Raw genomic sequence first — 22,899 nt, 5'->3', positions numbered from 1 at the left:
TGACCCCAAAAAATTCTTATGTAAAGGTATTTCTTTCCCTTCTTTAAAGAGAGTTAAGGGATTAGGTACACAGGCCACTACTGAACTGATCCTTTGCCCCTTCATTATAATAAAGATGACTTTGGGGAGAAGCAAAGGAAAATATTAGAAAATGTAAGTAATGTAAAAGTAAAACCATTACTATTTTTAAAGCAATCAAAATAATAATTAAATTGAAAAAATAAAACCAAGAATAGCCAAAATGACTAACTTGAATTTTAGTTCCACTAATTTTTCATTCATGTTCTATAGTAACATTCCATAATGAAAGGGCTAAAATCCAAGCAACTGCAGAAAGGAAATGCAATGGTACCAAATTAATTCACAAAGTAATGAACCCTGAAAATTCTGTTATCTCTTGGAGCAAAGAAAAGGGAGTAAACAATTAACCCAAATCATTCCACTGAAGAGCAACAAAATTGAGAATAAAGTTACCCAGTTAGGCCATTAGAAATCCTGGCTTATATTTCCTTTTTTTAAAAAATAACTTATACAAAGGAAGAAAAAAATAAGGGAAAGAAAAACTGAGAATTTAATAATGTTGCTTTTTATACTTCAAATTAATTACTTCAGAAAATTTCTAAGCATCAGAAGGGAACATAATGTACATGCTAGTTGTCTACTTTAATCTCACTTAACAGCAAACTGCAACAAATGGATTGTAAACAAATTCATCAAACTGAGGGTAATCACTGCTAAGAAAATGGAAGAAACCCAAATGTTAAATAGATTGAAAGGGGCTTTTCCAGATAAAATTTTGAGGTCCATTAAAATAATACATTACATTTTTGTTCTTGATTTTTTTGAACTCTTGGATTACAGATCAGCAACATGAATTAACATATGTAATTCTGTCCTTCACTAATCATGTTAGCTTAGCTCAGAGTATTTCAAGATCCCAGAATAGACTACATCTGAGACCTTGACAAATTTTATTCTTAGAAGTTTATGCTCAGCACCCCTTTTAGAAATTAAGGGAATCTCTGGGGTTTTCCAGTTTCATTCACCACTATCCTCACCTAACCCAGCATCACAGAACTTCTTCCCCAAATGCAGGACACTGCAGCAATTCCAAGCAAGACACAAAGATTTCCTTCCAACAGCCAAGTTTGCTGTTTCCTTCCTAACCCCCAGTCCTGGCAGAAGCTCAATGGCTGGAGTGGCCTTTCTGCTTCTGCCAGATGCTAAGTAATCATGCATGGAAAAGAAAATAACATTGGAGGTGTCAGCTGAAATGCAGTCAGAACTGGATATTACCTTGGGCAAACTCTATTCCTAAAGAAAGAACATGGAGAAACTTAATGTTATTATTTCAAAGCTCTTTTACATTTGAAAATCTTAGAATGACTTTTTAGAGATATTCCTCTCAATAGCCCTTTGAGAAAAGTGAATATCAAATTTAGCTTCAGTCTACAAATCTGTAAAAAAATAAAGGGAAATGTGTCTTTGCCAAAACTGAGTAAGTTAATGGTAAAGTTAAATTTAAAATCCATAGAGCTGAAATTATTGATTATTCAAAAACCTGCATATCACTTGATAGAATTTCTGAAAGTATTTTTCAAAGGTTACTTCCATTCCTACATGCCATGAAAAATGACCTTGAAAATAATAATGTTTAACATATATTGTATTGTTTGCCATCTAGGAGAGGAGGTGAGGGAGGGGGTAGTGAAAATTTGGAACACAAGGTTTTGCAAGGATCAGTGTTGAAAAAGTGTCCATATGTTTTGTGAATTAAAAAAAGAATGATGATGAAAAATTAAATATATCAATGAATTCAACAAATTCCAAAGATATAAAATGACTCAAATATTTTAAAATAATTTATATAATTTTATCCTAATTTCTCCTATCATCTATGCAAATGTAAATTAAATACAAATAAATATAAATTGCTAGTATTTATATTGGCCCTATCGTGTAACAGGTATTGTACTAAGTGCTTTACAAATACTACATCATTTGATCCTGACAATAGCTCCTGAAGAGGTGCTATTATTTTCCAAATTTTACAACTGAGGAAACTGAGGCAAAGATAAAGTGACTTGCTCAATTATATGACTGATAAGTGTCTGAAAGCTAGATTTGAACTCAAGTCTTTTTGACTCCAGGCCAAACATTCTACCCATTGAATATTAGAATTATAAATATTTATTACAATTTCATTTTGAAATAAAAATTTTTATCCTACTATTATATGGAAATGTATTGTCCACTGATGCAGTTTGGACCAAAAATCAAGACACTGACCATACAAAAATTAAAAAGTAACATAGTCCCTGTTCTCCAAAAGCTTCTGTCCTATCTTATTGTGCCTTGGAATTGTTTCTCTGCTCTGAATTCCAAATCATTTCCATCTTTTCCTTTATTTTTCCATCCATCCTTTATTTAATCCTAGCTACTCTTTATTGTCTGCTTTCTTAACAACTTAGCTCCCAGGAAAGATGGAAAGTATCACTGCCAAGGTCCACTACAAATTCAAGCTATGTGTACTCTAAGATGCTCTTTCCCACAGCTCAGCAAGTCTTTTATTCAACTCTTATTCAACAACTTATCAACTAATTTACATTAGCCCTTTTTAATATCCTGTAGTTGAGATGTTCTGCACTTTTCCATTCTCCTGAATCCCTTATCTCTCTTGTTTGGAGGTAAATTCCTTCAACTCCCTCTCATTATGCCTCAAAGCAGCTCACTATCTTTTAAGCTACTCCTTCCCTTTTATCTCAGAAGAGGCAGCCAGCCCCTCCACCTGTCTCCTCTGAGGTCTCCCTCCCTCCAGCAACTTCCAATCTCTCCCTCTCTACTCTCACTCTTTTTTCCCCCTTCTATGCAATGCCTTGCACATAATATAGACACATAAATAGCAAAACAGCTGGTGAAATAAATTATGGACAAATTTAGTATCTCCTTGCCAAATAATAAACAGCAAACAAACAAACCAAAAAATCCCCCATGTTTTCCTTAACCACTTTCTAGTCTTTTGATTTCTGTGAGACATGTCCTTGAACTTTGTACCTCTCATACTATTCCACTTCCAACTGTTCATTGTTTAGTTTCTTTTCAGTTGTGTATGAATCTTTGTGATCCCATTTTGGGGTTTTCTTGGCAGCGATACCGAAGTGGTAATTCATTTTACAGATGAGGAAACTGAGACAAACAGTGCTAAGTGACTTGTCCAGACTAGCTATTGTGTATGGCCAAATTGAAACTCAGAAAGATTAGTCTTCCTGACTCTTGCTCAGCACTATATCTACCTAACTGTCCATATTTACAGCTAGTCTCTCTTTTTTCCTTAAAGTGGTATTTCCCCAAAGTTCTGTCATCAACTTTCTTCTTTTCTCTCTTTATACTCTCTTCTGCTGGTTATTCATCTAGATTACCACTCTCCCTCCACACTTCCATCTCAGGTAAAATTTAAAGTTCATCCAAGTGCTAAAAGTGCTGAGTCTAAAGAAGGTGATCAAAAAGGAGGGAGCATTGAAACCAAGGCTTAAAAAACAGAAGGAAGCTTTCAATTGGTAGAGAGATTCAAATAGATTGGGATGTGGTAGGAAAAGGGATAGTAAATAGCACATTCCAAGAATAAAAAATAACCACACAAGCAGGAAAGTAGAAGAGCTCTTTGATGAATGGTGGATAATTCCAGTGTCTAGAGCTTAAGGCACATGGTGGAAAATAATGTGGGATAAATCTGGAAAGATAGATTGGAATCAGAATGTAAGAGATTTAAAATTCTAGGTGAATGAGTCTGGATATCACAGATAATAGGAATCTATTCAAAGTTATCGAGCAAGGAAATGACATAATTGGAATGGTACATTGGGAAGACTAAGGAAAGTGGAAGCAGTAAAACAAAATGAAGTAGGGGTAAACCAGAGATTGTAAAACTAATTAAAATGCTACTAATATGGCCTAGGTGAAAGGCCTGAACTAGGGCAGTTAAGTAGCGTAGTAGGTAGAGCCCTAATCTTTGATCAAGAAGGCTCATTTTCCTAAGTTAAAATCTGGCCTCAGAAACTTATTAGCTATGTGACCATGAACAAGTCACTTAGCCCTGTTTGCCTCAATTTTTCATTTGTAAAATGAACTGGAGAAGAAAATAGAAATTCCCTCTAGTATCTATGTAAAGAAAACCCCCAAAAGGAACCAAGAAGAATAAGACATAAAAATAAGTAAATGAACCAAATAAATAACAACAGGATGATGACAAAGTGAATCTAAAGGAGAAGCAAGGTTCAAGAGGTATTTTAAAGATATAACTGATTAGACAACTCAGGAAAGGAAGAAGTCAAAGATAATTCTAAGATATTAATCTAGGGTGACAGAGATTAGTGTCATCATTAACAGAAATAATGAGGTCAGGAGGAAAGGCAGCATTTGGGGACAAGCTGAGTTTTAAACATATTAAGTCTGAGGAGTTGGCAGGACATCTGGAAACCAGTTGGAAATTAATTTATGGAATTCAGGAAAGAAATAGGGAACAGAGACTGACATAAATATCAACTACATAGAGATGATTGACGAAGGTATTACTGACTTCAGGCCCTATATTATATACATTATGTCACCTAGCTGTCTCTATGGGAAAAGCTACACAATAACTATAGCCAAGTCACCTAATTTCTGTTTTCTTCAGTTTCCTCAAAGTTATCTCCTATGTGTCAGGTACTGTGCAACAAGGACTTTAAAAATATTATCTCATTTTTCCCTTGCAACAAGGCAAATAAGCAAATGTTTACAGTTGAGGAAACTGAGAAAGACAAAAATTAGGTGCCTGAGATTGGATATGAACTCAGGTTATTACTGACTTTAGGACCTGTATTGTATCCATTGTATCACCAAGCTGCCTTCAAGAGAAAAGCTGCACAATGCCTTCTACTTAGTAGGACCTTAAAATGTTAAATTCAAAGGGGAGGGAAAGACTCCAGCCCTGTTTATATCCTATGTGATATAATAAGAACTGAAAAACAGTACAGACAAATGATGTATTTGTATTCATTTCATGAATAGGAGGTGTTTTTTCATAGCATACAATAAGTACAATGTAAGCATTCTGAAATCCATCTCATCTCGGTAAAATGACACTGTTGAGGTTCTGAGGTGGTGTCAGACTATACCTCTAAAGTACAATAGGGCTTTGTTTGAGAATATCTGAGAAGGCAGTTTATTACTGAAAGGGATGAGCCTCTGCCAACAACTCAAGTTTTGCTACTTTGGCAACGACTCATGCAAACTGCACTGGGACAAAGAAGATAAATGAAGAGTAGCTGAGATTTGCAAATTCCACTGACCTGGACAAAGCCTGATGTAGTAATTGGGACCTTTTCCTGAAAGGAACTGATAGCCAGTGGGCCAAGGACATTAGTAGGGAGAAAGAACACTGGACTTTTGTCACTTTTAAGGGAGAAACTGCATTTCCGGTGGCACAGATAAAATGTGGGCAGGGCTCTAGACAGACTTTCCACAAAGAAACACCAGATTTAAATTTAAGTATTAAAAAATATGATGAATTACATCAATTCATTTCATTAAAGAGGTGGTTCAAACCACTGATACTTGCCAGTAAAGCATGGTTTTGAAGCTCATAATAAAAGCAGGCTCTGTGGTACCCAGCACAAATGTTGTCTTATATTCACTGCTCTACATTCCCCTACTGTCAGCTATTCAAAAACATTTCCTAACTGAATGAAATGATTTAGTTTGTGTTCAGTGGCCCACCTGACTAGTATTTGCTCTTCCTTTCTCCTACCTCTAAAGCTTCTTTCTCCCTTTTTAAAACAAGCTTTTGGTAAGATAATATAAATCTGACATTAAGATAAATGAAGAATATCTTGAGATCAGTCTTTTTGGCCACACTTGTGACAATGAGACCTCTACTATAAAACTTTCTCCAGTCTCCTCTGCTGGAAATTTTCTCTCTTGACTTATCTAATACCAAAATATGATAAACAATATTTCTTTTTTACATTTTAGGTTGTGAAAGAAAACAGACTCTCCCCTCCCCCAATCCTAATAAAATCAAAGTTTGTTTGTTTGTTTTTTTAAGTATTATTTGATCTGCATTCCAACTCCATTAGTTTTTTCTCTAGAGGTGACAGGACTTTTTGTCAGAATTGTCTTGGGTCATTATATTACTCATAATAGATAATCATTCACAGTTGATCATTGTTATATTATTGCTATTACTTTGTATAATGATCTGGTTCTGCTCACTTCACTTTGCATCAGTTCAAATAAAGTCTTTCTAGATTTTTTGAAACTATCATGCTCACCATTTCTTATAGCACAAGAATATTCCATAATAATCATATGCCACAATGTGTTCATTCACAATTCCCCAATTGATGGACAATCCTTTAATGTCCAACTCACTCATTCTCTCTCTCTGTCTCTCTCTTTCTCTCTCTCTGTCTCTCTCTCTCTCTCTCTTTTGGTGAGGCAATTGGGGTCAAGTGACTTGCGGAGGGTCATAAAGCTAGGAAGTGTTTAATGTCCAATTCTTATGCCATCCAAACTCTTGCATTCTGATAAATTTTTGTCCAAAAATTTCATGGTGGGTCTCTCAAACTCCTTGGGATCCTTCTTCTGTTTTCTAATTTTTCTTAGATATCTATATAGCATACAGATGATTCATTTGCTAGCTTTCAATTTCATTAAATGGCCACTCTAATTTCTTTTCTAGTCACACAAATAATGATATTTTGCATGCCATTTTTTCAGGTCAAGTCAATTTTGGTCACTTAGGTTCAAAAGCTTTTTACTCTCAAAAACTTTTAACTGTCTCATACTCTCTCTCTTCTTTCATATACAATAAAGTACAAAAGTCTGCCAACTCTATCTCCCTTTTATCCTTTTTATTCATCCTTTGCTCTCCATTCACATTACTACCACCCTAATTCAAACATTAATCTTCCTCTGCCTAGATTATTGCGGTAAACCAGATGTCTCCCTGAATTCAGCTTCTTCCTCCATTTCATCTTCCAGAGTTGCTGGACTGATATTCCTGAAAGCAGAGAACTACCCATATCACTCTCCTCATTTCAGTGGCTTCCTAATTCTAACTCTTCCAATTAGAAGAAAATCTAAACCTTACTGGCATTTGAAGTCCTTCATTTTCTAGCTCCTTTTCTGCTTATTGTACATTATTCCGTAGCATATTCTTCCTATTACAGTCATACCTACCTACTTGCTGTTCCTACGTAGTATTCTAAGAAATGATGAACACGATGAAAAAAGGGAAGCATGGTAAGAATTATGTGAACTGATAAAGTGAAGTCAGCAGAATCAGGAAAAAAAGTGCACAATGGCAAAAAATAATACAAAGAGAAAAAACAACAATGATAATTTTAAAATAAAATTTTAAAATAAAAAAATTTATATAACTGTTTAGCCCTAAAGGAGAAAGGTAAGAAAGACTTGTTGAAAAGATCAGAGGGAAAAGAGAGATTTGGAAATGAAGGTGATATAAAAATATATAGTAATAAAAATACTGATTGAATTGAATGATTAATACTCTGCAACTTACTTCCAACTACACATCTCTTTACTATATTTGGGGATCATTTAAACTGTACTCAAGTTCTTACAGAATCACACACTTGTTCACACATCAGGATAAAAAAAATGCTGTATTTACCCTGTGATCCTTACTTATTAATATAGGACTCCTTATTTTAAAGAAGTCCCAAAAATGGCTCTGCTTCTTTAATACAATGAAATTCCATTCTGTAGATAGGAGAGGACTCCTCACTCTACTTAAAACTATTTTTGTCCTGAGACTTTCAGTCTATCTACACTTTCTTGTTCTCACATTCCACTGTCTCTCTGATGTACTGTAGAAGGTAGGATGATTTGCTTTCATGAATTCTATATACATATGAAACTAATGTTTCTTCTCCCAATTTTGTGCTTTTGCACAGTCTGTTCCCATGATTGTAATGAGTGCCCTCTGGTAAATCTCCCTCCCCAGTGCCTTACACAGTATTCTGCATATAAAAGATATTTACTAATTGCTTTTCTTCCCCTCCCAGATTGAAACTTTTGGCTTGGTAAACTAGGCCATTTTCTGTCTTAATTCTTTAATTATTAAATGGGCATTGCTTCAGACAAATGAGACCTGGCAAAAACCTTAATTTAAAAAGGCCAAGATCATCCACTGCATCTCAGGCCTTTGCCAGTTGTCTGGCTCTTGTCTTGCCGCTCAAATGGTTCTGGAGGAGAGAGTGAAGCTAATGACTTTATGCAGTTCTGTCTCACTTAAACCCAATTTCACTCACAAGTCAAAATATCATCTTCAGGATGTCATTGATCCTTTTCAATAATAAAGGATGATCAATAACAAGAATGCCATCTTCACACCTGCATCTTAGAAACTATAGCTTCTTTAAAGGCTCAAAATTAAAAAGTCTCAGGCAAAAAAATAAAGGTAAAAGGGGCACTGACCTTTTCTTACTGGTACCTATTGAAGGCAAGGTATTGCAAAGATAAAAGTGGATTTGTAAAGTATACAACTGACTAAGAAGGCAGTGTTTGGGAATGGGATTTAGATTTCTGGATCCTGGCATGAAATATTTGAAGTAAATTCCTGGCCAGAAGAATTTGAATGGCTAAGAATGACAACAATTTAATCAAAAGGGCTTTAAACCAAAAAAGATGAATGAGGAAGAACATTGCCAATATTTCTCCAAGTTAGAGATCATGCAGAATACCTACAATAAAGGAAGAAAAACAGCATTTGGAACAAGCAATTTATTATAATATCAAGAGCACAGACTCTGGCTCCACATAACATATATTCAAATCATACCTCCAATCATTACTATCTTGGCACTTTGAGGAAATAACTTTATGTATGTGGACATCAATTTCCTCATCTCTAAAATGAGAATTTATACTAGAAAGCCCTAAATAGGTTCCTTTCAACTATAAGTTTATGATTTTATTCTCCTAGGAAAAGTTCATAGGAAACAAAAGTCCAAGAAAGAAGTTGCTGGTAAAATCTAAGACCTCAAATGTCCATATATCTGGAATGGTTAACTTATCAGTATCTAAAGAGATCTGGAAAGGTTAGCATTGGGTTAAATATCAGAAAATAAATATCAATATGTACAAATTCAGTTGCAGGACTTGGAAACAAGGTATAAATTACCACAAAAATTTGAATTGTGATATACATGTGTGTAGAGAAAAAGGAAAGACAAAAGAAGTTATATTTTAATTTTCATCAGTGTGGATGTAAAAAAAAAACACTCTTTTTAATTTAAAGGCACCTGCTGCTATTATTTTTTCTTTTTAAAACCAAAACCATTTCAATTCATCTCATAAGTAGAAATTTTTTTGTTGTTGTTCAGCTGTGTTCAACTCTCTGTGACCCCATTAGGGGTATTCTTGGCAGAGATATTGGAATAGTATGCCATTTTCTTCTCCAGCTCATTTTACAGATGAGGAAACAGGTAAATAGAGTTAAGTGACTTGCCCAGTCATACAGCTAGTAAATGTCTGAGGGCAGATTTGAACTCAGGAAGAAAGGAAGAGGAATCTTCCTGACTCCAAGCCTGGCAGTTGATCCTCTGCTATAGCTTCACAACTGATTCTTCTCTTAAACGCAATGTTTCTGTAGTCTTAATGGAAATTTTTTGCTTCACTACCTTAACAATTAAAATTACTTTGTGGCAATGAATGCCATCTAGTGGGCTAGTCTGAAATAACTACTAGGAAAAATGCTGCAATTTTACTTAAAGTCTGAAACTCTGGAGATAGCATTTACCATTCAGATAATTTCACAAATGTATATATTCTAATACATTTTGATAATCTGAAATGCTTCCTAAAGACCTGCTACATACAGCTCTGAATGTTTCCCAAGAGTTAATTCCTTCCTAATATTTCCCCCACTTTACTGTAGTGTCATTTGAAATTTGAGAAGCAGTATTTTTATACAGGTATATGGTAAGAAATTTAAAATATCTAAGTGGTAAAAACAAATTTCATTTCTATAGCTCTTTATTGCTTACCACTTAGATATTTTATCAAGACATAAAGATGCTGTTTGGCCCTATCAAGCTGGAAAAGCTTCAAGTAATATTGAATCCCTGACTCATATCTGGAATCAGTTTTTAAAAACAAAACAAATTAGTTTCATCAGTTAGAGGAACACCAACCAAAGAAATATTTTTTATCTAAGTTTAAATTTTGCCAGCTGAGTAAAAGCTATTTAAGTTGCTAGAGTTAGGAAATGTGGGTTAAATTTCCTGCTTTCTATTGGCTAACTATGTGACATTTTAAGCATTGAACATTTAACGTCTTCATAAATAAATAAAGTCAGTTTTCTTATTGTTAATATGAGGACAACAATTTGTAATGAAGATAAAATGAAATAGTATTTGTAAAGCACTCTGCAAATTATAGAAATGCTACCATTTTCAGTCATTATTGTTGAAATAAATCACTTTGTAAACCTTACATTTACAAGGTATGAAATAATATGAATTAATTAAATTAATATGAAATATTAATGAAATAATAAATAACTAAAATTTTACAATATGTAAAGTATGCACAAAGTGCTTTACACACATTTTATCATCTGATCCTGACAACCATCTTGTAAATCATGGACAATAGGCAGAGATACACTGGAAAATGTTTTCCTAAAAATGTTTGAAGAACATTTTAAATTTCACTGGCATTACTTTTTTTTTTTAAGTCTACCAAATCAACAAAACAATAAATCAAACCCCGATTCATAGCATTTGCCAATGTGAAATACTCACATTGAAAATATAATAATAGGTTCTCCAAAGTCAGTTTCAGCTGGCTTAGCATACTCCTGATTATAGGTCTTATTATCCCTATTTTGGAAGAATCTGGGGATTCATATATTAAGAAAGTCGTTCCTTGTTCAAATAGTTAATGAGTCAAAAGCCAGAATTAAATCTAGGATTTTCTTAACTCCCAACACCAATATTTCCTCTACTATAGCACAAGGTATTGATAAGCAATAAAGAGCTATACAAATAGAATGTTGTTACCACTTAGATATTTTATCAGAGCATAGAGATGATTGGTCCTACCAAGCTGGAAAAGATTCAAATAATATTGAATCCCTAAATAATATCTGGAATCAATACCATATCCCATGGCTCCTTTGAACAAGTTAGGACTAGAAGAGTCTCTCCAGAGGGATTCAAGGTCAATGGCTTCCAACTCATTGGTCACAGTATTATAAAAGTGTTAACTGATTAAATGGCGTAGAATAATAAGCAAGCATATCTTAAACAGATGATATGTCTTCAGTAGAATGTAATTTCCCTAAGAGCAGGGACTATATCACTACAAGTTCCTTTAAAAGGACTACTGTATTTATAATAGCATTTTGTCATTTATTTTTTCTTAACAGACATTATTATTAATTTACAACTAAAGCACAATTAATAGTACAAATAATTAGTAATGTACAACTAATCATATAGGACACTTGAATTTTTTTTAAGTTAAAAAATGTTTTACCCACTAGAAAAGTTTTGGGAAATATGGCTTTGTATCAGATTTTATATTCTGGATATATTTTGGTTACTGGATTGATATTCTTGACTGACCCAGAACCAGACAGAGAACTGGAAACAGTGGTCAACAAAACTCAAAAAAACTAATATTCTCTGAAATGCATTTTGATTTTAAACTTTTGCATAATCATTAAATCCATTATAAGAAAGTTTGTAAATAGTCTCTAACTCATCCACCAGTAAATCTGCATTTGTAATTAGATAGAAAATATCTCCTACCTAATGTCATGGAGCAGGAAGGAATAGTTCTGCTAGTTAATACTTAGTCCCAAACTCATTTTTATGCTATTGTGATCCAGTTGTCAAGACAAAGTTGGATTAAAGAAAATTCTAATAATATGGTCCTTTATAATTTCTATACCCAATTACATTCAACTTACAAAACAAAAGGCTTGTTAACATAATCTGAATACCAAATCATACTTACAGGAGTCTGAAAGCAGCAGAATAACTGAGTAAGGAAAGGGTGATTTCGGGCCAGGGCCAGGATCCTTTTCTCCGTCATTGTGCACTCTACATCATCATCCTGGAGGATCACATCCTTCTTCAACACTTTCACAGCATAGAGGTTGCCAGTCTCTTTTATTCTGGCAAGCATTACCTATTGCAAACCAAAATCAAGAATGTTAGGAAACACACATTGTGGGTATAACTGGAGGAAAAAAAGGAGGCATGATGCTAGATTTTGACATGGATTTGGATATGAATCCTGGTTTTGTCACTTGTTATCTATACGCCCTGGGACAAGACAGCCCATTCTGGGTCTCAGTTTCTCAGTTGTAAAATGAGGAGACTGAAGAAGATAATTTTTAAAGTCCCTTTAGCTCTAAATCTATGATTCTTTGATCATACAATCACCATTTGATAAAAAAAATCATTTATTAATCTTAGCAAAAACTAACCTTCCCAAAACTGCCCTTTCCCAACATTCGGATGAACTCAAAATCTTCAAAACCGAGTCGGTTAGATGAGCTTACACCAATTCCATTGCCTTCTTTTACACTTTCCTTTCCTTGTCGTTTCAAGGGTGATCTGGAAATTAGCTTCTGCAGAAGAAAGGAGTAAAATGGTTATTCAGAAATCTTAAAGGAAGTATACAATATTTTGACCTAAAAAGTGATGGATAGTCCCAGATTAACAAGATCTCTTCTAATGGGGGCATCATCAATATTCCAATAAAACACTGATAAGAGGATTGCTTCTGTTTCATAGAAGGCCATATTTCCCTATATAAAGTTCTATCAATACCAAATTCCTGATTTGTATTAGTTTACCATCATTTTTGGTAAAATCATTTTTAAGTCCCCAGCTCTAGATTTGAGTTTGTTCATAATGTTAAGTGTAAAAAAGGGTACAATGTGCCATGGAAGGAACCAGAAAAATCTTAATTCTTATCCAATTCCGTCCCTGACTAACTGTATGAATTTAGCAAGTTGCCTATTCTTTCCTAGCCTTAATCTCCTCTCTTACTAAATTGTAGGCTTCTTGAAAGCAGGAATTTTTACTGATCAAAATTTTGTTTATTCTCCCAGGTACTTCAGAATTCACAGTACTGCAAATAATAGAGCACTTAATACTATTTGGTGATTTGAGAAGTATCAAGAAACTGGAAATTAAGCAGATATCTAGTGATTGAAAAGGGCAAAACATGTTATGGTTCATGAATGTAATTGGAATAATGATGACTACAGAAAAGCTTGAGAAGTTAAACAAATGTTCATAAAGTCAAGTGAAACAAGACTAAGGAAGCAAGAGAAACAATAATCATGAAAAAAAAAACCAGCAGCAAAATAATTGAAACTTAACTGATAATGACCAAGCATATTCTCCAAGAAGAAAAACTAGAATATATCTTCTATCTTCAAGTTCTAGGAGCATATTTTTCATTTTAAATTCAATTTTAATCAGTCAATTTAAAACTTTTTGTCATAAAGGACTATTCCTGGAGGGAGTGGAGGTGAAATGTAAGTAATGTAAAGACAAAAAAAATATGAATAATAATTTGTTTTTTAAAGAATTATTTGTTGAATTAAATATTGAAGTGGTCTTTATTCTTCAAAGTGTTCTGGCAGAAGCTAGATGTTCATATGCCAAAGAAATCAGAGAAGGGAATCCTGCACTGACTGAGAGGAAAGGATCTCCGAGATCCTTTCCAGCTCTGGGTTTCTATGATTTCTTGGAAACTCTGTGAGTCAGCATCTTGCTATCAGACCTTGTATTCAGCATAATCATCTTAGAGTGCCACCTGCTGGCCATTTCTTAAGATAGCAGCTTTCCCATTTGCACTAAAGAGTTCAAGATAAGAGAATTCAGGGGCCATTGCTAAACACAGAATGTGTTCAATCAAACAGGGCTAATCCTACCAAGCTCTATCCCTTTTTCACAACACAATCACAGTTATCATATCCCTTCCCCCATCCTCATGATAAGAAGCTACCTAGAAGGCAAAGTGATTCGTAATTTTTCAAGTTTCTTGTATTTATTGTATTTATGATAGAGAATCTACCACCTGGCAGATCCAAAATCTAAAATGTCTATGGCTTTTAGCTCTTTTAGCCAATGAAATCTTATAAATTTTAAAGAAGGCTTGGCAATTTGCCCTCTATGTAATGAATCAGAAATTCAAATAACCATTATCCTGAGGTAAATGAAATGGCACCACATATCCTTCAGACTCAGCCAAAAACCACATTTAACTACTCTTTTCCAACAGAACTCTGAGTAGAAAATTTTTTTGAGTATTAAAACTATTACCTTATTTCATTTCTTGGTCCAGAAAGGAGATGGTGATGTTGGTAGTGGTGGGGATGGGGATGGGGATAAGGACAGAATTCAAAGCTTCATAGCAGTTTTGAAGTTTCTAATGGCATTTTTTTGATCTTGTATTTTAGTCTGGTACTTTAAATTTTATTTTATTTTAAAATTTCAACATTTTAATGTTTCTCCTTAAAAAATCATTATTACTTCCTAATGATTTCATAACAAAATAAAACAACTCAATACATTCAGACAACTCAATGTCTGAAAATGTATGCTTCGTTATATATATAATTCATTTTAATATATACATTTATAATATATGTAATATAATATGTATTTCTATACATGTATATTATATATGTATGCTTCTGTAACCTACTATCCTTCTGATGACACAAAGGGAATATTTTTCCCCATATTAACAATTATCTGCAGGCTCCGGCCTCGACTCCTGAGGAGAGAAGTAATATATTCTCCAGCTCTAGAATCTATTCTGTCTGGTACAGGCAAGTTGGGAGAGGGAGCACAAAGGGAATACAACAAAATCAACAAATTTGAAAGACATCTGGAAGAGGTAGGACAAAGTAAAAGACAGAGAAGTATTGAGGATGAAGATAAGGTAGTAAGTTCTATTATGGAATCCCATTTCCATATGAAGCTCATGAAAGATTTTATCAAATGCCCTGGAAAACCAATTCCCAAATATTTCACTGGATTTTTTTGGTTATAATTAAGCTTAAAATATTTTCTTGAAGTTTATTTTTAGTACATAATAACATGGTTTTGTATATTTATCTTATTTCTCTCAACTCTGCCAAATTCATTGGTGTTTTTTTGTTTGTTTGTTTGTTTTTGGTTGAGATTATTGAATTTTTTTTAACTATAACCACATTTTAAGCTCTTCATTTAGAATATTAATCTCTTCAATGTCTTTTTTTTTCAGTCACTTTAATTCTACAGGAGTGGAAGAAGCATATACTTTTTTGAAATTTGAAGCATGGGTTTCTACTTTTTTTCATGGTTTAATTTTGTCTTATGGAGCTTAACTCCTATTTCTAGCCTAGTAAAATCTTTTTTTTTTTTTTAAGTCTGATTCTGCCATCTAGAATTTCACTAAGCTTTCCTTGCTTTGAATCATCTGAAAAATTTATAACCATGCTTTTTATAGTTTCTTCTAAGATGTTAATAAAAGTGCTGAAAAGAATAAGGTCAAGGATAGATTCACCTAATACACAAGAAAACTTATTCTAGGCTGCTATTGATAAAATAATTTGATTACAGAGTAGTTTAATTAGATATGAATTCATTTAACTATAGTGTCATCTAGCATACATTTTCCCCATCTTGTTCACAAAGATATCAAGAGGTATTATAATATATTTTTCTAAGATCTAGATATGCCATATCTGTAGCATTCATTCCTCTGATTAGGTTTAAAGATATTTTTAAAAATATAGTTTGGAATTACTTCTTTGAGAATTTCTGCTGATTCCTGGTAGTCATTAAATTTTTTATCTACTTACCAGCCATCTAATGAATAACCTGTCCTAGAATGATGCCTTGTATTGATGTGAAGTTTATTGGATTCTAGCCTCATAAGCCACCATATTTCCATTCTTGAAAAATGGGGTGGTTGCCTGCCTCAAAGTATTTCTCCATGATTTTCCAAAGAGGTTCTATTAATATAGCTACAAAATAGTAGTGTAGAAGGCACACAAAGGTGGAAGCCATTTTAGCTCTGCCATACTAGTTCTGTAACCTTAGGTAAGCTAGTTAACTTCTTCTAATCCTTGGTTTCATCAGTTGCAAATTGTTGACAGTAATACTTGGCCTGCCTACCTCACAGAGTTATTATGAGGATCAAATGGTTTAATGGAAGCAAAATTCTTTGGTAACTTGTAAAGCATTTATAAATGTCAGATATTAGGAGCAGAAGGAAGAGGAGGAGAGCAAAGATTTCAGTGCCCTCAATATAATTTTTCTGACCCCAGAAAATTGAATTTAAAAGTGGCTAGGTAACCTCACATAATGATCCCCTTTATTTTGAACTTCAGTTCTTTTGGGTGTAACCTGAGTTGGGCAGATAGTCCTTGTCTGCTGACAGCATGTGTTTGGGCCTCTTGAAGGGGACAAACTTCCTGGCTGCTTCTAGCCCCATACTAAAAGGTCCTGGGCATTTTCTCGTGATATGGTAAATCCTGAGGGGTCCCTTAATGCTTCTTTTGTCATGAGGGCAGGGTGTCACATCAATTAAAAGGGAGTTTCTTATTTTTCTCTTCTCCAGCAAGTAGTGTATACTCTGTCCTAAGATTCTCTATAAGAAGTAACTATATGGGAAGGAGTGTGTGGGCTTTTTTACTATCTTCTTGTGCATGTTTCTCAAACTTTGGCTCAACCCTCTTAGGCTTATGCTACTCTTTTGTATTGATTCTAATTGGTCTTTCTCCTACAAGTCACTTTCCATTCTAATCTATACTTAACATATAAGCCAAAGTGATTTTCCTAAAGTCTAATAATGTCATCCCTCTGTTTAATAATCTCTACTGGCTTCCTCTTTATTATTTCTAGGCTCAAATATAGCCATCTCTGTTTGGCACTTAAAAAGTGTTTACAACCTCATATCCTGCTATCTTTCTAGATTTCTTTCCCACTATTCTCCTCAAGGCACTCCACAACTGTTTAGCTATAATGGTCTGTCTATCATTCGCCACACTAGATCTCCACCCCTTCTCCCCAAGTCATTGTGCTGGCTGTCCCTTATGTTTGGAATGCAGTCCCTATTCTTAGAAACCTACACCACCAGCAGCTGATAGCACAGTTCTCTCTCATTGTGACTACTGCTATTCTCTTAATCTTGTAGAGCCAAGAAGGCTGTCGTAACAACTCTCATTTACAAGCGGTCGCAGAACTGAAATATTCAAGGAAGCATAGGGTTTATCTAGTCCAGTGTTCTTATTTTACAAAAGAGGGAACCTGGACCCAAAGAAGGGACCTTGCCCAGTGCTGTTGGATGGTATAATAGATAGATCATTATTCTGGGAATTTGGAAGCCTGGGCTCAAATCTGCCTCAGACACACACTATCTGGGCAACCATGGGAAAATCACTTAACCTTCTGTGAACCTCCATTTCCTTATCTATAAAGTGAGGTTCATAATAATAGTATCTACCTCATTGAATTGTTATGTGGATAGCATATGTGATATCCTCTGATCAATCTCTCTCTTTATGTACACACACACACACACACACACACACACACACACAAATAATCACATATATGTTCGTGTGTGTGTGTATAACTTTTAAGATTTGTACAAAGTTTTATACGTTTTACATATATTTTATGATTTGTTATAATGATTTTATATGTGAATATATACATACTTTTATAAATACATGTGTATGTATTTTATGTGAGAACATATAAATATATTTATATGTGAATATATACACACATATATACATATATTCACATATAAAATAAGGATAACAAATTTGTTATATGTAAAATACATAAAATATTTTGTAAATCTTCAAATGCTATACAGAAACTAGCTGTCGTTATTATAGTTATCTAAGATCTTACAAAGAAAATTAAAGAAATTATAAAGATGAAATTGGCTTTCCCTTAGAGACAGCTAGATGGCACAGTAGAGCTTTAGGCCTGGAGTGAGAAAGAGTTGACTCTAAATTTAGATTCAGACACTTAGCTTGTGTGTGCTTGAACTTAATTCTGATTGCACCTACCTCTCATGGTTGTCATGATGATCAAATAATATTTATAAAATGCTAACACAGTGCTTAGCTCATAGTAGGCATCTAAAAAATTCTCTTTCCTTTCTTCAGTGAGACCTCTCTCCTCCCATAAAAAATTCTCATTGATATAAAAAAGCTCCAAAAATCTGTATGATCCTGGGCAAGTCACTTAACCCTGAATGCCCCCACCCCCAGGAAAAAAAAATAAAAACAACAATCAAAAAAACCCTCTATGTGTCATGAATCATGAAATCAAAGAACTTTAAAGTTAGCACAGATCATCTCCAGGAGTCCTCAAACTTTTTAAATAGAGGACCAGTTCACTGTCCCTCAGACTATTGGAGGGCCGGACTATAGTAAAAACAAAAACTTTGTTTTGTGGGCCTTTAAATAAAGAAACTTCATAGCCCTAGGTGAGGGGGATAAATGTCCTCAGCTGCCGTATCTGGCCCGCAGGCTGTAGTTTGAGGACCCCTGATTCTAAGCCCATTAGTGAAAGGATAAAAAAAAAGTTGAGAATTTTAAGCAAGTCAAAGATAGCATAGGGTCTAAAACTTCCTTCAGTACCAAGCTTGATGCTATTTCAACTATACCCTGAATTATTTTTGATTCTTCTCTTTATTTCTAAATCTATAAGGTACTATTAGAATATTTCAATTGCAAGTTAATGCAACTTAGGCAGACAGAACAATCCCTGACTAATGGTAAGAAGTTCATTTACAGAGTGAAATGCTCTTAAAAGAAAGCAATAAATCCATTGCACCTGCCCAGGTCAGCTTTGAACAAGAAGATTAAGCATTTTAGTGATGAGGGCTCTGACTCAAGTTTCCCACATTTATACAGCCCATAAAGGTAACACATGAAAGAAAGTAAAACCTCACCGAAGCTGGAGAAATATTTCCGGGTTGAAGGCCCATTCCTGCCAACGTCTTTGCTAACTCCACTGCATTCACCCCACAGTTGGGTGCCACATTGGCTTGGCATCTTTTATGTACATTCATTTTACAGACTGAGGAAAGAAGAACAGGATACATGTTTATTTTTTAAAAGTGGGGGAATTGTATATGGCTGAAAAACCGCTTTTTTGATTTAATGGACTGAGATAAGGTTTATACATCTTATAAAAGACATATTCTCATGTAAAAAACTACAAGGTCACTTTTAATATCCCTTAAGTGCTCTGGACAGAGATAGAAAACTTAGAATGTTGCATTATAATGTATTTAATATAACTATTTTTCTCTGTGAAATGATGTCATATACTTACCCAAACTACATGATTTTATATATATATATATGTATATATATATATATATATATATATATATATGTATATATATATATTCATATGTTATGTTTGTTTGTAATTATATTATGCATATGTATTACATATACATATCTCAGTGACCTTTTTGGCTCAAAAAAGTTCTTTTTGGGGGAGGGTAAGGGATAGAGATTTATGATTTTGTTAATGTGAGTAACTCCCAATATGAGAACTCCCATAACAAATGTAGATCAGTAAGCTATCTGGAACTTAGCATCTTAGAAAATTGCCTATAATACTAAATAGTTATTTAGTTTTCTTGTTTGTCAACACCCAACTAATATGTATAAGAGGGAAAACTTGAACTCACATTTTCCTGATTTCAAAGATGATTCCCTTACCACTAAATAGGATGTTCATAAAATGCCTAGTATATTGCCTTGGCACATAATCAGTACTATATAAATTCTAGTTATTATTATTGTTATCCCAGTTCTGTTTCAGTTTCTCTATAATCCAAAAATAAAGATCTAGAAGTTCACAAAATGAATAATTTTAATTAAATAAAAAGAAATGGAATCATATTAACTATTTTTCTCATCAGTGAAACAAAAGGTCTAACACCACGCTGAATGGACACAGTGGAAATATTCTTTCTGGTTGCAAACCTCTGAATAACGACATCTGCTGTTTCTGGGTATTGTTGAGGCTAGTTAAACATGCTGCACAATAGTCAGGGCATCCTGTGGGGTTGTGGTTCTCATGCTGTGGTTCTATACTGCTTCACAGAAATAATCAAGGGGTTTTTCCTCCCAAAACATCTTTTCTTTTTAAGATCTACGCTGCTTTGTTCTAGTTTCATGTAAAATTAAAATAATCTAAGAATCAAAAAAAGGTAGCAAAGCAATAACAGATGCAATGTTATCCACAAAAGTATCCCGCTTCTCATTTTTGCCTATCTCATAAAAAGAGACTCATAGGATCAAAAATACAGAGTTGACTTTGTAGAACAAGTAGGGTTTCCAACAGGCTAGGGCTGCCATACTATGTACTAAGTTAGGAATTATTAAATAGTGTCCAACTAGCCTGGAAAACTCTTTTCAAAAAAATGAGCCACTGAATAGTAGAGTCAATGACCACTGAGGTCTTCTAAGAAAGGAGACTTCTTTCCTTTCTTCCTTTTTTCCTTCCTTCCCTCCCTCTCTTCTTTCCTTCCTTCTTTCTTCCCTTTCTTTCTTCTTTCCTTTCCTTTTGTAGCCTTTTTTTCATAAAAAAAATTTAGGCAATTTAACTATCCCTACATTCATTAAGATCCCTACTTTCTGCCCTTTTTCCTTTGCTTCTTATTGATGGACTCATAGGCAGTGAGGAGGCACAGCAGATAGAGTGCTGGAAGTAGAGCCAGGAAGACCTGATCTCAAATTTAAATTCAGATGCTTAATAGCTATGTGATCTTCATGATGATATATACATATATATTTCTTGGGAAAATAAAATGAGGTAAGATTTGTAAAGCACTTAGCACAGTGCACTTAGTCCATAGTAGGTGCTGTGTAAACATGAGTTATTATTAGTATTAATTTTTTAGCCTTATCCTTAAGTAGTTTAAAATGGGTTGGTGCATTCCATGCTCGTCAAATTAAAAAGGCAACTTTTTATGGATGATTACTCAAGACAAACAATCCCTAAATTACTGACTATGGAAAAATTGTAACACCCTTTTGGTAGAACATGATAGCTCTACTCCTGCCTTACTAAACCCTTTTTACAGAATGGGCTTTCAAATTTTCTTGACCTATTGTAACAGTAGAAGCTCTCCCATTTGTCCCAAGAGGGTTAGGGGCTGCCTTATATCAATTTCTTCTATAAAAATACAGCAGAGGAAGAATATGGCCAAATTCCTATTATTATCACAAACAATGGGAACCACTGCTTGAGGGCAGGGGAGAGGAAGAGAGACACAGAGAGGAAGAAACAGAAACAGACATAGAGTCAGGATGATTGAGGGGAAGAGGAGGGAAGAAAGAAGCCAGAGGAGAAAAAAGAGAGGAGAGAGGTAAGAGGAAAGGAGGGAAGGGAGGGAGAGAGAGGAAGGAGGGGGAAAGGGATAAGGGAGGGATCTAATTTTTCTTCAAATCCATTTCTGTCCTTCCCTAATGACAGCATCTACAGGTATTAACCTACTATTTTTTATGTAATACTGGAGTTTCTTTCCCATTGATTTATGTGTTCTTACTTCCAACTACCATTAGCTATTGGTTTTTTCCAAATAATTCATTAAAATATTTTCAAACATTTGACTTAATATTTTAAAGTTATTTTCTTTAAAGCAATTGTGTGCTTACTAGCAGCCATTAAGGCATATTAAACATGCTTGATACACCATAATCAATATCAATGATGTGAATACAAGATTCACTAAGAAGTTTTGCAAAATATCAAAAATCACTATGACCAACTTTGATTCCTTCGGAATCCCAAGAACCCATAACTTGAAATGATGAAAAAAATGTAAATAACATCTCTTACTTTTACACTGAAGTCCCTGTCTCATTATTCCCCAAAGCAGGGATCCACAGTGATCGCAAAAGGTGGGAACTTTATAGTTGTGAACACTGAATTTGTGGGGAATGTTGATTCCAAATCTCTGTTCAGAATTCTGCAAAAAATAAAAGACACAATAGGAGAAACTGATTTTGCTAAACATTAAAGTGAACATTTGTTTAAAAAATAATAGGATGACACTCCCCCCAATTAATTATGACAATATCATCCGGAATGACAAATCCCTATTTTGGATTTCTCTATATTTCTATTCTACTCATTGATTTAACTGTGAAGAGTTTTTTAATTTTTATTTTACAGGTACAATTAGATCCTTTTCTTCTTAATTCTCCTAACCTCTGAATATTTTTCTTCAGAATTAAATTTCCTCTTATAGTCTTCTTTAGGGAAAGTATTTAATAAAATTCAAAGGGTATTAGAAACCATGTAGTATACCTCTCATTTTACAAATTAGATAATTGACTCCAGAGGTTAGAAATGACTCTTCTAGAACTTCACAGATAGTAAGGAAGCTTGGTATCACATATTTTCTTCAAGAAACAATATCACAGCATTAAATGACATCTGGCACATATATTCCAAAAAATGGAATGGGGAAAGCATATATTAAGTATTTACTATGTACAATATAGCAAGGAAGCAGACAGAAAAATGGCAACCCCTATTCTCAGGGAGCTGCAGGAAGACAATATATTTAGAAGGTTTTAGCTGCAAGTCAGATGGAAAGGTTCCATATGCCCTTAGGAAAAGGGCAAATGATAATGCCTTTTTTACTATCATAAAATGAATATTTCCTATTTCCATTTTATTTTATTGCTTTGTTTGGGTTTTTGCCTAATAGTGAGAACTTTAGCAAACTGAAAGGAAACCAAGGGACATGGTCCAAAAAAAACTGTTTCCAAGGTAAAATGAAACTAAAAATAAACATTTTGACATGATTTGGGGGACA

The 22,899-nt window shown here is 34.1% G+C and overlaps 1 protein-coding gene and 1 long non-coding RNA gene across 3 annotated transcripts in view; one reads left to right on the top strand and one right to left on the bottom strand.

Annotated features, from left to right (window-relative positions):
• LOC127549600 (uncharacterized) overlaps positions 1–22,899 on the top strand; it is a 1,392,683-nt gene that overhangs the window by 125,687 nt on the left and 1,244,097 nt on the right. The window lies entirely within an intron of this gene.
• PRKCH (protein kinase C eta) overlaps positions 1–22,899 on the bottom strand; it is a 260,486-nt gene that overhangs the window by 100,804 nt on the left and 136,783 nt on the right. Inside the window, exons 6-9 of the mRNA XM_051977769.1 lie at positions 21,915–22,044; positions 19,003–19,130; positions 12,506–12,649; positions 12,031–12,204 (exon numbers count right to left, since the gene is read on the bottom strand). Coding sequence (XP_051833729.1) covers positions 12,031–12,204; positions 12,506–12,649; positions 19,003–19,130; positions 21,915–22,044 — 576 coding nt within the window. The remainder of the gene's footprint in view (positions 1–12,030; positions 12,205–12,505; positions 12,650–19,002; positions 19,131–21,914; positions 22,045–22,899) is intronic.

This window comes from Antechinus flavipes, chromosome 2 (genome assembly GCF_016432865.1).
Source record: "Antechinus flavipes isolate AdamAnt ecotype Samford, QLD, Australia chromosome 2, AdamAnt_v2, whole genome shotgun sequence".
Classification (NCBI taxonomy): domain Eukaryota; kingdom Metazoa; phylum Chordata; class Mammalia; order Dasyuromorphia; family Dasyuridae; genus Antechinus; species Antechinus flavipes.
The sequence above is the reverse complement of the archived record's forward strand: the minus strand, read 5'-3'. Positions and strand labels throughout refer to the sequence as shown.